Below are 14,900 nucleotides of genomic sequence, written 5' to 3'. Positions count from 1 at the left end.
ACTAAGCCTATTATTTAGTTAAGAAGATTTATGATGCTTAATTTATATATATATATATATATTTGATTTTGAACTTTGTGTGGGATAGATCCTGTCATATTTGAAACTTTTAAATTTTAATTGAAAAAAAATTCAATTTTTCTTCTAGAAAATTCATAAATTTTAAAATAGTAATAGGTTAGTGACCTATTAGATACCATATTCAAAATTTAGAAATGTGTTAGATATAAAATTAAAAAAAATACAAAAATGTAATAAATACTTTTAAAAATTTAGAAATAAATAAAAATAAATCGAAAGCTCGACTTATAATTTAATTAACCTATTTATAATTAGCATAAGAAAAAAAAACAAGGTAGTTAAAAGAAAGAAATTGAGGGTTAAATAAAAAGGGAAAGAGTGAGAAGTAATTAAGAATTGAAGAGGGTGTGTCATTGTCATCCTCGTGGCGTAGTTCCCAAAAGGCAATGCCCCTCACTTGAGGCTGTATTCTTTATGGTAGACCAAACCCCAACCAAAACGCCCTTTTTCTTTCTCCCAATATTTCGATGCATCTTTTAGTATAGTATTAGGGCTGTTTTTTACGTTGTAATAGAATGGATTTGAATTGTAATGTAGTTCTAAATCTATATTTAGTTCAGTGTTTTGGACTCAATTTATAATATTAAATAAGTTTTGTTTATACAGTTTTCAGTATAACCATTTTTCTATTTTCACGTTTCATGATCCCATTTCTGTTTCGCTATCCATTTTCACTTATTCCAACACTCTTCTGATTCTCAGTAATTCTGAGTGAATTAGACATTGACAAGAGAAGTAAATTGTCATTTCTATTATATCATATAAAATCAATGAATTATTAAAACAATAAAAACAAAATGTAATCTAACGTGAATATAATATTATAACAGGTATTTTAACTTGTTTAAAACGTGTAAAATATTTATTTATTATAATTTTAATATGTTTTTAAATTTTTTCTTTTAAGAAATTTTCCACAAATTTCTATCCAGATTAACATTTTGTCGATATTTCATAAAATTGAGATCTCGTCATCATCTTTTTGCAGGTTACTTTGAAGCAAAAATATTAAAAAGTAATTAATAAATTAGAATTTTTTTTATCACGTGACAAAATGTAATTAGACAATCGAGTGAATAAAAAAAAAGGTAATTGCAACAGTAGCATTTTTAGTTTCAATAACAAAGTATATAGCAACATTTTTAAAAAATTGCAAATATAGCTAAATTTATCAACGATAGACTTATATTACTGATAGACTTTTACCAGCGATATGGTCTATCACAGATAGATTTCTATCAACGACATAGTCTGTCACTATTAGATTATCTAAATTTTATCTTATTTTATAATTTTTTTATATTATATATATATGTTAATACTTTGAATCTAATTGTTATATTTATAGTTGTGGAGCAAATTTAATAATAGAGTGTAGAATGTGTCCAACTATCCTTTGTCATCTCTCATCCAATTCCTTTATAAAACCCAACTCTCTCCCATTCCCTCTCCCTTCACTAATTCCCCATTCTCCATTTCTCAAACTTCTTATCCTCTCACTCTCATTTTTCCCAAAACTAAAAACCAAAAAAACGATGTGTCGTTCCGAGGAGGCCTTGGAAGCCAGTACTGTCGTCGTTGATTCCAAATTCAACGCCCGTCCCGTCCTTCAACCCACTTGCAACCGTGTCCTCGATCGCCGTAATTCCCTCAAAAAACAACCTTCTCTCAAGCCCCCTTCCGCCGCCGTCGCCGCCGTCTCTCCCACCTCCCCTAAATCCAAATCCCCCCGTCCTCCGGCCACCAAACGGGCCAATGACGGTAATAATCCCATGAACTCCAGCTCCGACAAGATCCTCATTCCGGCCGCCACGAACGGTGGCGGGTCTGTATCACGGCCGAGAGCTACGTTGGATAGGAAGAAATCGAAAAGCTTCAAATTGGGTGGCAATGGGAATGTTGTGATTTGTGATAATGGTGGATATGAGGTGGCGCCCTTGAGCTACGCTTCTTCTTTGATCACTGAGTCGCCGGGAAGTATCGCCGCCGTGAGAAGAGAACAGGTGGCTCTGCAACAGGCGCAGAGGAAGATGAGAATTGCTCATTATGGAAGATCTAAATCTGCTCGTTTTGAAAAAATTGTTCCTCTTGATTCTAAAATTAAACCCGCTGTTGAAGATAGAAGATGTAGCTTCATCACTCCAAATTCAGGTAATTCAAGGAAAAAAAAACAAATTACCTTTTTTTTTCTTTAATTTTATTTTCCTCTGTATAAATTTAATTTAAATTTTCTCTCTGTTTTTAGATCCCATTTATGTTGCTTACCATGATGAAGAATGGGGCGTCCCTGTTCATGATGACAAGTGAGTTTCTCTCTCCTCGATACCAACCAACCATTGGATCAAACATAGTATGTCGAATTGAACATAATTCAATTGACATTTAAATTGAGTAGAAACCACGAGGTCAATAATAGAAATTCATCTATCTTCAATTAGAGTACAAAAAAAATTAAATTTATTTACCTTATTAAAATATTTATATAATAAATTTACTCTTACTTTTAAATTTAGTGGTGATTTAACATAATATTAAAGTGTTGTGAGACTCACAGTTACCATTTTAGAAATATTCGAGATCAATGTATAATTTAATTATGAACACCACTACTCTTTTTCTACTTTTCAATGTCTATGCTTTAAAAAGAAAAAAATATATATACTTTTGATCGGTGAAGTTTTATTTTAATAACATTTTTACCCGTACACTGGTAACTTCTACTTATTAATATTAATTTTAAATTATTAAATATTTTATAATTTTTCATGCTCTTTTGAGTATTGAAAAATACTAATATAATTAAATTTTTAAATACTGAATCTTGGAATTGAATACAGGATGTTGTTTGAATTGCTGGTTCTAAGCGTAGCCCAGGTGGGTTCGGATTGGACATCAATTTTGAAGAAACGCCAAGATTTCAGGTACTAAAAAACAAACAATTTCCAATTAACTAATCATTTTCTTTCTTCTTTTTTTTTTTTTTCTTAATTCACTAATTTAATTTATATTCTTTGTCCAGAAATGCATTTTCAAGTTTCGATTCAGAAATTGTGGCAGTTTTTTCCGACAAACAAATGGTTTCAATCAGCTCAGAATATGGCATCGACATCAACAGAGTCCGAGGAGTCGTCGACAATGCAATTCGAATTCTCCAGGTAATTAAATTAAATTTATTTTAAATAAAAAAATGAGTTGACTTATTTAGAAATTAAAAAAAAAAAATTATTCTCTATTAATAATAGATACAATGGACAATAACATTTTATTATACCTAAAAATATTTTAGTAATTTTAAAAACTACTCAAATATTAGTAAAATCCAAACCCATTGACTTAATAATCAACCCCATTTGATTAATATTCTAATTACTCCAAGCTTTTATGAATTAGTTGGTGACATTTTTATGGTTAAAAAACAGATCAAGAAGGAATTTGGGTCATTCGACAAATACATTTGGGGATTTGTGAACAACAAGCCATTTTCACCGCAGTACAAATCCGGCCACAAAATTCCGGTGAAGACATCAAAATCAGAGACCATAAGTAAAGATATGGTCCGACGAGGTTTCCGATCGGTCGGACCGACGGTGGTTCACTCCTTCATGCAAGCCGCCGGTCTGACCAACGACCATCTCACCACTTGCCACAGGCACCTTCACTGTACGTTAATCGCCGCCGGCCGCCGTACTACGGCGACGACGACGACGACGGAAGTGGAAGAGACGGCAACGGCGACGGCGGGTTCTGAAACTCTCTAGAATTGACTCGAGAATTTAATTAACAGACAAAAAGAAAAAGTGATAACCTTTACAAGGAGTCAATCAATGATGATTTGCTTGCTAATTAACTAGATAACTATTTTTTTTTTGGGGGGGCGGGGGGGGGTTTGTGGGGTTTGTGTATATTAATGTCTATATAAAAAGACTTGTAAGAGAAAAAAATGAAAGAAAAAAGAGATTGTGGGGTTGTTAATTTGTGTGTTTTTTTTCTTTTTTCTTTTTTTTTTGGGGGAATTTTAGTGAAAATGCTTGTATAATTAGAAGGGAAAAAAAGAAAAAAAAAAAATTGAAGTGGTAGGGCTAGAATAGAAGACAGACAGCATGTGCTTGTGCAATTGGTAGGCAACGGCATGTGAGTGTGTCAGTTTGCTTTTGTAAATTCCCATGTGATCCATCCAAATTTCAAACATTATTAATCATTATTATATTATTTTTATTTTTATTTTAGGACTTTTTCTTTTTTGGTCCTTTATTTTTAACAGCCTGTTGCTTTGCTTTATTCTGCCATAACCAACTTTGCTTCCATCAAACCCTCACTCAATGTTTTACCAAATATTATAATTTAAACTATGGACTTTTATAAATATATCAATTTAATAATTGTATCGATTGAAACTCTTTCATTATATTTTATTTGGATACACTTATGAATGTTTAGAATTTAAATTGATATATTTATGAAAGTTCAGAATTCACATTGATATATTTACAAAAATTCAAGATTTAAATTAATATAATTATTAATTTAGGATTTAAAGTAATACAAATCCCAAAATTCATGGTTTAAATTGATACAATCTAAAGTTTAAAGTTTAAATTGATCCAATTCTTAGTTTAGGGTTTAAATTGATACAATCTCCAAAGTTTATGAGTATAAATTGATTCTATTACTGTTCCACCTTTAATTTAATATCTCACGCAGTTAAACGCTCTTCTAATTTTTGATAATCCTAATTACATTCTAACCTCCCAAACAGTAAGATAATGTTTTTTGGAAAAGAAAAAAATCCCAAAAATTGTGGTATAAATGTAAATGAAGAAATGAAAAGAAGATGATTGAAAAAAGATGTTTTAGTTTAGGGAATAATATTGTGGGGGATTGGGCAAAGGAAAGGAGTGTGGTTGATTTGATGGTTATATGGTGATCATGTGGGTAGTGGTGTGCTGTTCCAATTGTTAAAAGGCAAAACCTTTTTTTGAAGACAAATGAAGATAGGAATCTTAGCATGTGCTTCAACCTCTCTCTATCCCCCTTTTTTTGGGGCTTATGAGTTGTTAAATTGTTGAGGAATAAACCCCAAATTTAAAGACTTTAATATATATATTTATATATTTGATTTGTAGTTTAATTTCACTAAGAATGTATATAAAATTGCCAAGTTTTTAAAGGCCTAAAGGGACAGAAAAAGTCTTGGTCCACCATATCAAATCATTAGAATCTTGATCAGTTGGGAGTTTAAGCTTTGCATTCAATGCCTTTTTTTTATTTTCAAAGAATGTTTTCTCTCTCTCTCTCTCATTCTTTTTCTTATAAATAATTTATACTCTTAAGACTTATTATGATTGTATTAATTTATAAGTGTATCAAGTTTCGAACTTTTATAAGGATATCAATTTACACATTTTTTCTAATTTTGTTCAAAAAATATTGTGTGAAACTTATAGTTGTATCGACTTAAGTTTTAAATTGTCATAAATGAATTGTTCATGCATCAATTCTTTAAACGTGTAAAGTTCTTCAAATGTCGGATTTGAAAAATTGACTATTAGAATTAAGGAAATTAAGTCCATATTGATTTACTTATGAAAGATTAGGAGTTTAATTGATGAAATTTTAAGTCTCACACGATATTCATAAATAATAATAAAAAAACATAATGAAGGATATAAGTTGATACACTTGCAAAAATTCATGATTTAAATTGATATAATTTTTAGTTTAGTATATTAAGTGGTACAACTCCAATGTTTAAGGGTATGAATCAATATTTTTTAACCTAACTATTTTCTTTTTGAAAAAAAATATTTTTTTGGTCTCTAGGTTTGGATTCAATTTCCATTCGGTATCTAGGTTTCAAAATGTTATACTTTTAGTTTATAAGATTTGAGTTTGATTTCAATTTAGTCTCTAGATTCAAAATGTTACAATTTTACGTTTGAGATTTGAATTTTGTTCTAATTCGACATCTAGATTTCAAGATTTATTCAATTAACCTCAACTTTCACTCACTTTTAGTATTTTACATTAATATCTATTAATTAATTTAAAATGATTATGAAGAAAAAAAATAAGATTAATTATAATAGGGATAAAAAAAAACAGTGAAGTCTAATTAATTGTAATTTGTTTTACTTATTTAAAATTTATTAATAAACATTAATACTAAAGGTCAAAAGCATATTTAGTGAAGAGTCAAGATTAAAAATTTAAATATATTGAAATACAAATTCAAATTTCAAAAGTAAAGTTGTAATATTTTGAAACTTATAGAACGAAGAATTAGACATGAAATTTAGGTTCAAAAATATATTTTTTTATAAAAAAAAAAAAGAAAAAAAAAAAAAGAAAAAAGAAAAAAAAGAAAGAAAGAAAGAAAGAAAGAAAAATTTTCAAATTAGCGGTAAAACATAATAATTTTACGTTGAAAAGATAACTTTGGCACACCTTATGAAATTATATATATATATATATATACTTTTTTATGTCAAATATGTTTTTTCCTTTTTAATTGTTTGGAGAGATTATATGCTTTTAGAATAAGCGTTACTAAAAAAAAAAAAGTTTCTTTTGAAGAATTGAAAAAAGTAATACACTTTGCTCAAAGTAAAATATCTTGATGGGTGGAAGTCGTCTTCAAGGTATATTTTTTCAAAATAAATAAATAAAAAAAAGAAGTATTTGGTTTAAAGTCTAAAAATTACTTGGGAATTAGAAAGTCCTTAGATTCTTATAATTTATATTTGTACTATTTAGAAGAATGAGTTTTAGAAGGTTTGCATAATTTACAAGTTTAAAATTTGTAAATATTTGAATGTACAAATCTTTGAGATGAGTTTTGAATCCTTTTGTACTTCTATTATTTCAAATTGCTAGTTTAAGTAAAACACAAAATTGTGTTTGGCTTACAAAACTAAAATACATGAATGAAAAATTTGTAATCCAAATGTCCTAATTTATGTATATATATATATGGACAAATAATGCTAAAATTAGTATAACTCGACGGACATAAAGTTTGTACTTTTGACTTTATTAATGCCAAATTTTAAACAAATGTTACACACCTGACCTTTATGAGACACCAACAATAGTTAAATTTGTAACTTGGAGAGAAGAATGTGGCCTACAAAAGAACATAAGGGTAAACATGCATACTAGTGTGGTATTAGCTTAAGTCAGAGAGTGAAAAAGTGTGGAAGTTTGAGTGTTTGAGAGCAGGACTCAAGTTATCTCGCATAGAGTTATAATGATGTATTTATAAAGGAAGTTGACCTATGGTATTCCCTAAGATTTTTTAGTTGCTTTAGGATAAGTAGATAATCTATAGGCCAATGGGCGTGATTGGTTTCGTATTTGGCCTCGGCCTCCCCTAGGCCATATCTTGGGTCTAAAATGTTACTTTGGATCAATGCATGCCCTATTAAGTGTTCGCCTTGGGTCGGTTGAGGTCGTTGGCTTGAGTCACCCCCTTCTCCTAGGCCCATTATGGTCTTTTCATAGTTACATCTGCTATTCTATTTTTTAGTTATGAAGCTTTTGCCTTTGCTCCAAAATTATCTATAATAGACTCAATGAAAAATATTATATAAGAGGTTGTGAAAATTTAGATATCTCAATATTAAAAAAATAAGATTTGAGCTTTATTAATATCATCTTTTTTGGGTGTGTGTGTGTGAATTAGTTAGGTTTTTTTTTTCGGCCCACATATGACAAGGATATAAATCTCTTACCTATTGGGTTTTAACATAGAAGGCCTAAAGAAAATACTATATTTCATAAATGTCTTAAAATTTGGTTTTTTTTCAAAGATGACTTTTATGGTTAATTTTGGACAATTATAACATTTTTCATTTATATATAACTCTCTTCATCACTAAAGTAGTTTTGAAAATAGAAAATACATTTATTATAGAGAGAGAAAATGCATTTAATATAATTGTTCTCATTTAGCAATTGGAGAAAGAAAATACATTTATTGTATTTTTTTTCATTTTTCAATTGAAAAAAATGCATTTAATGAAATTTTATTTTCTATTTATGTCAATTTTCACGTATCAACTTATTGACTTTTTTTGTCGGATTAATGATTATTTTAAATCTACCTTAGAATATTTCAATGAATTCATGATTATTTTAAATATACCTTAAAACATTTTGTTTGGTATTTGAAAATATTCTAACCAAAATATGAAGTATACTACCGTTTATAAATTAGAAATTGACTCAATGTTTAACATAAATCACAGTATAAACCAATATATGAAATATACCACAGTTTATAAATCTTCATAAATTTCATTTACACCACAGTATATATATCATAATACATGAAGTCTAAATATATAAAAAAAAACACTCTCGTTAATATCAAATAAACGAATACATATCCCACAATATATATCAAATTTCCTACATAAGCTAAAAAAAAGTACATATATATCACAGAATATATAAAAAATAGGGAAAAAATAAAATTAAAAGCTGAATCGAGTCCGCCATTCGTCTGTTTCGAGTCCGTTGTCACTGTTCATTTGCTCCGAATCCATCATTGTCATTCATTCGCTCCAAGTTCGTCATCGCCGTTCTTGTCGTCTCATGCTTACCCCGTCGCCAGATCGCCCTAGGCCCAATTACAAAAAATATATGCATGAGAGAGAATAATATATATATATATAACGTAGATGAAGGCACTAGGAAGAGCAATAGATTTTTTTAAAAAAAAAAAAAATGAAATGTTAAACACATTAATCTAATATAGACCTATTTTTAAGGGCTTAATGTAGAAATCCCTACTCTATTAGTTGCTCATAGGGGTCACTGGCCCAATTACGGAGCAACCCATAATTTTGCCTTCTTTGGGCATGCGAGGGTGATTTCGTCCAACAACTTTTCTCTTCCTATTTCGTGTTTTTATAAACACAAGTTATATATCAAATATATATACACATTATAACATTACCAAAAAGGAAAAAAAAAAATTCAATATTAGGATAACAACACATTTAAATAAATATAATTTAGAAGACGAATACTTGTAAAATTGTGATGAAGTTGAACACTCTAATGTATTCATCACAATCATTTTTAAATTTGCTTGATCTGAACTATCTTAATAATGAATCTGGAGAAAATTTCCAACAAAACATAGAAAACTCGCCAAACACACTCCAAAATCTACTTGACCTGCATGACTTTATTGAATAACTGGGAGAAAAGAGTATCTACAAAACAATGAAACTATCTACAAAAATTTTAAACGGTGCTATGCAATTGCGGAGTACAATGGATATGGAGAAAATATAATAAAATATAATAATAAAATAAAATAACTAAAATTATGAAAATTTAATAATATGAAGACTCAGTGAAAATTTAAAATGGATTTCTCACCAATGTATGTGTGTCTTCCAAAACCCACAAAATGCCACTATTTATAAGCAATTTGACAAGTATGAGATGGATTACATGAACACTAAGAATGAGTATTTACAGCACATATGGATAATACTTTGAAAAATGGGGGTATGACACATGATCAATAGACACTAAGCATGAGCATCTAATGGGCATCTATTTTCTATAATATTTATAATATTCTCCCTTAGATGCCCATTATATATATACCCGTTAAAACCTTAATAGGAAAAAGTCCATTGGGAAAAAAAATGTTAATAAAGGAAAGAGAGTACATATTTATATAATCTAATACTCTTAAAAAGAATACAGTATATTTATTCTCCCTCATGAAAACATCACTTGAGGTCTCCGAGTCGCCACATTCCAATGTTGTGCACCAATTTTTCAAAGGCTGCTGTAGGTAATGACTTTGTAAATAAGTCTACCAGATTATCTTTTGAACAAATTTGTTGTATAGTACTGTCACCATTTTTTTCAAGATCATGAGTGTAGAAAATCTTTGGTGAAATATGTTTTGTTCTATCTGCTTTAATATATCATCATTTGATCTGAGATATGCATGTTGTGTTGTCTTTGTATAATATTGTTGGAAGATTTTACTAGAAGACAAACCTGATATTCCACGAATGTGTTGAGTCATTGATCTTAGCCATACACATTCTCGACTAGCCTCGTGAATTGCAAGAATTTCAACATGATTTAAGGAAGTGGCTGTTATAGTCTATTTCACCGATCGCCACGATATAGCAGTTCCTCCACATGTGAATAGATCACCTGTTTGAGATCTAGTTTTGTGTGGATTAGACAAATATCCAGAATCTACATAACCAACTAGATCAAAATTCGATTTATTTGAATAAAACAAACTCATATCAATCATTCCTCGGAGATAGCGGAGTATATGCTTAATTTCGTTCCAATGTCTTTTAGTTGGAGAAGAACTATACCTTGCTAATAAATTTAATGAAAATGCAATATCTGGTCTTGCATTATTAGCAAGATACATAAGTACACCAATTGCACTAAGATATGGTACTTCAGGACCAAGAAGTTCATCATCATCTCGAGGTCGAAGTATATCTTTCTTCACATCTAATGAACGAACTTCCATTAGAATGTTCAATGCATGTGTTTTGTCTATATAAAATCTTTTCAAAACTTTTCCTGTATAAGTTGACTGATGAACAAATATCTCATCTGCTAAATGTTAATTTGCAAGCCAAGGCAAAATTTTGTTTTTCCGAAATCTTTCATCTCAAATTATTTCTTAAAGATATTTTATTGCTTTTGAAATCTCTTCAGGAGTTTTAATTATATTTAAGTCATCAACATATACAGTTATAATAGCAAATCCTGATTGTGATTTCTTTATAAAAATACATGGACATATTGGATTATTTTGATATCTTTCTTTCAACAAATATCCACTCAGGAGATTGTGCCATATTTGTCCTGATTCTTTCAATCCATATAGCGATCTCTGTAACTTTATTGAATACAATTCCCGAGAATTTGACTTATATGTTTCAGGTACCTTAAATCCTTGTAGGATTCTTATAAAAATATCATTATCAAGAAATCCATATAAATATGCCGTGACTACACCCATAAGATCCATGTCCAGACTTTTATACACAATCAGACCAATTAAATATCTTTGCATCCACCATTGGAGAATACGTATCCTCGTAATCAATATCAGGTCTTTGTGAAAAACTTTGTATAACTAGTCTTGCTTTATATCTTGTGACCACATTATTTTCTTTTCTCTTTCTTACAAATGCTCATCTGTATCCCACAGGTTTGACACCTTCTGGTGTTTGGACCACTGGTAAAAAAACCTGGCATTTTGAAAGTGAGTTTAATTTCGCCTCAATTGTTTCTTTTCACTAAAACAAATCTTTTCTATGTCGACAATCTTCAACAGATTTTGGTTCAGAATTCTCACTTTCATATATAATATCTAATTTTATGCCCGAAAACTCATAGATAATAAATGTTATTAATTGACCGTCATCAATAAAGTGTTATAGATGTTAAATCAATAAATGTTATTGTGTGTGTTGTTGTCTATTTTTTCTTAATAACCATAAATCCAATAAGCTAACATCTAAGGTTATCTTATGAGTCTTGAACTGTATATGAAGACATACAAGGATCTAAAGGGATCAAATCCCGCAATGGAAGTGTTCTCGTGTGGGATCACCTTATATCTTGTGGTTCGATTTTTACAATAAATAAAATCGTTATACTAGACGGAATAGATAAACACGTAAACTACCATGCTATTAGAGAAAGGATTAGAGCGGTTCTTAATTTGAATGAACCACTCTAAATCTTTTCTCTAATAGCATGGTAGTTCTTAATTTGAATTAACCGCTCTACCATACTATCCCATTTGATCACCACATTATTCTATATGTTCAGCAGATATGTTTTCTTGGGGTTGCACAAATTGGTTTCATCCATCTTAATTGGCACCTTATTACTGCTCTAGTTGAGCGTTGGAGACCAGAAACTCACACATTTCACCTACCTTGTGGGGAATGTACGATTACGCTGCAGGATGTTGCCATACAATTTGGGTTACGAGTGGACGGGCAACCATTGACAGGTTCACTACAGTATGACTGGGAGAACATTTGTGAAGAGCTCTTAGGCATTTTACCATAGGATCTGAAGGGATCAAGATTGAGTATCCCTTGGTTGATGTCCCAGTTTCCAAAATTACCTCCTGATGTCGACGACATCAGCGTACGTAGGTACGCACGAGCATACATCCTACAGCTTATTGGAGGATTTTTATTTGCTGACAAGTCAAATACTCTAGTGCATCTCATGTTCCTCCCACTATTGTCTGATTTCGAGCATGCTGGTACGTACTCGTGGGGTGGTGCATGTCTTGCATGGTTGTATAGAGAACTTTGTCGGGCTTCCAATGCACAACCATTGAAAATAGTGGGGTCACTGATACTATTACAAGTATGGACTTATGATCGATTTCCAATTATAGCACCACAAGTCCAGCTACAGGCCCCAGATCATCGTCTACTTATTGCTAGGTATTATTTCATTTATATATTTATTTCATTACCATTTTATGTAAGAATATAAATTAATTGTATTTTTTATAATTTTAGATGGGGTGGTGTATTAATTGCCTCTGAACAGTCAGCAAATATGTTGCTCGTGTACAGAAAAATATTCGACATGCTGATGCACAATCAAATAGTAAATGTGTATATAAATGAATATTTAAAACATTTTATATGTATATTTATTATTTGTTTTTTGTCAGATTATTTGGACGCTATATACACAACAGATTTGATCATTCTTACCTGATTATTGTCGTGATGGTGAAGACATCTGGTTGACCGTTAACCCTCTTATATGATTCCATATAATAGAGTGGCATCATCCAGATCATGTGTTGAGACAGTTTGGTCTGCGACAAACGATACCTTCGTTGTCCTATACACTCCAAGCACTACACCAGATCGATTTGAAAGGTAAGCACGACCAAGACTGGTGTCGAATCCATGCGGAATATTTATCCTACTGGCATGGACGACATGATCGTTGTGCATAGGGATAACTAACAAATGGGTCAGCTGTATTAGACGACTACTTTCCCTGGTACAATTTAAGACTATTTATCACCTGACGGCGCTTACTATTATTGCATGGTAAGAGATTTAAAATCAGACATTTTCCATATATATGATATGAATATTGTTTAATATTTATTTATTTTATTGTATAGAATAATTTTATCGACAATGTTCAATAATATTCAATGCAGAACAACTTACCAGAATTGAGTTCAATGTATCACCAAACATTGGTCAACGTAGAAGGTATTATTCAACAAACAAGACGACTCAATGTTGCTGACACTGATCAAAGACGTATTCGTCGTAGATGACAGCGACAACAGGGTGAACCTAATTTAGAGGGACACGAAGACAACTCACATGAGGGAGGGGTAAGGGCCAAGGGGGTCGTTTTTAAATTTCATGTAAACTTTCATTTTCAAATTGTACATTAAAGAACTAATTGTAAATATTCTTTAATATCATGATATATATATTTTTAATATGAGTGCAAGATATTTTCATTGTAGATTAAATATAGAATTAAGTTTAATAATGAAGGAATTTGTGGACCAATTCCTAAAATTTTAATATTGTTGTACATCTACAATTTAAAAAAAAAATAGTCAACAAACTTAAAAAAAAATAATCCACTTGGTGTTGTGGATTAAACGTACTCGTGTACCGGGTACACGATTCCACTATCCCAATTTTATCAATAGGTGTAAGGTTTCCCTTCATCTCTATTTTTGTCATTATATTTTTTAAAAAAATGTTATTTTAAAAAAATCAGAAATATGATACTTTTTTAAGAAAAAAATTTGGTACATTTTCTTAACTAAAATAAAATCTACATATAATTATTATATGTTGGTTATATCGAGGAAGAACACAGTAATGCTCATCAATTGGACCGATAAATTATTGCACATTTTTATTATATCAATACACATATCTATAGATGCCTCTATATATATATATATAAAATAAACTTCTCAATTTTAATTTTGTGTTATATATGAACTTACAATTTTATGTTTTACAAGTCCCTAACATAACAAACAATTATATTATATTAAAATTGACTCCTATATTTAACGAAGCATTATATTTATACATTTTATCTAGTTCTTTTATGTTTTCGATTTATTGGACATGAAATAAAAAGTTAAATACTTAATTCGGTTGAAAATTTAGGAATGCACAATCCTCAAAATTATTCTAGCTTAAATTTTTATATTGTATCCTCCACTTTTCCTCTATTTAACCTCACTCTCTTATACTTTTTCTATACGTTTTTTTAGTTCAATTATTATAAGTTGGGTTCTAAACTTTTGTATTTTAAGTTTAAGGTTTTTAAATTTTTAAAAATATTAATAAATCTCTAAATTTTCAATTTTTTTATGTTTATATTTTGAACTTACACAATTTTGTGTTTCATAAGTCTCTAACCTAATAAACAATTATATATAAATTAATAGATCTATTAAATTTAAAATTGACTTTTATGTCTAAAAAATTTTAAATTTTGAATTTTTATTCTAGTGATTTTATGTTTTTTTTTTTGTCAAATGTAAAATAGTGCCATTTTACATTTTACTAGATATATGATTGAATGGACACAAAATGGAAAGTTTAAATAGCCCAATGATGATATCACATTAATTACAAAAGACTCTCGAACAAAGAACCAAAGAATATCCATTTTTTCCATTTTAATAAATCTAACTCCCTCCCAAAAAATTTAAAAGGAATCTCCACTCTCCAATTTTATTCCAATTGAGAAAAAATAAAGAGAAAATAAAA

The 14,900-nt window shown here is 29.8% G+C and overlaps 1 protein-coding gene and 1 pseudogene across 1 annotated transcript; both read left to right on the top strand.

Moving 5' to 3' along the window:
• Window positions 1–1,484: 1,484 nt before the first annotated feature.
• LOC120089476 (DNA glycosylase superfamily protein) lies at window positions 1,485–4,302 on the top strand. Its single transcript, XM_039046961.2, has 5 exons — window positions 1,485–2,232; window positions 2,327–2,384; window positions 2,919–3,002; window positions 3,101–3,236; window positions 3,501–4,302. The coding sequence occupies exons 1-5, from the start codon at window positions 1,617–1,619 to the stop codon at window positions 3,837–3,839; spliced, it is 1,233 nt and encodes a 410-aa protein (XP_038902889.1). The 5' UTR covers window positions 1,485–1,616; the 3' UTR covers window positions 3,840–4,302.
• A 7,376-nt stretch (window positions 4,303–11,678) lies between these two features.
• LOC150033151 (serine/threonine-protein phosphatase 7 long form homolog pseudogene) lies at window positions 11,679–12,875 on the top strand (annotated as a pseudogene).
• Window positions 12,876–14,900: the final 2,025 nt, after the last annotated feature.

The sequence above is a fragment of the Benincasa hispida genome, chromosome 10 (assembly GCF_027475165.1).
Source record: "Benincasa hispida cultivar pf3 chromosome 10, pf3_genome.v1.1, whole genome shotgun sequence".
NCBI lineage: Eukaryota > Viridiplantae > Streptophyta > Magnoliopsida > Cucurbitales > Cucurbitaceae > Benincasa > Benincasa hispida.
The sequence above is the reverse complement of the archived record's forward strand: the minus strand, read 5'-3'. Positions and strand labels throughout refer to the sequence as shown.

What these genes read in the sequence shown, in the direction of transcription:
- LOC120089476 (XM_039046961.2), top strand. Translation starts at nt 1,617, where the DNA reads ATGTGTCGTTCCGAGGAGGCCTTGGAAGCCAGTACTGTCGTCGTTGAT. An exon ending in CTTCATCACTCCAAATTCAG is followed by an intron (nt 2,233 to 2,326) that starts GTAATTCAAGGA and finishes CTCTGTTTTTAG; the next exon opens with ATCCCATTTATGTTGCTTAC. An exon ending in GTCCCTGTTCATGATGACAA is followed by an intron (nt 2,385 to 2,918) that starts GTGAGTTTCTCT and finishes AATTGAATACAG; the next exon opens with GATGTTGTTTGAATTGCTGG.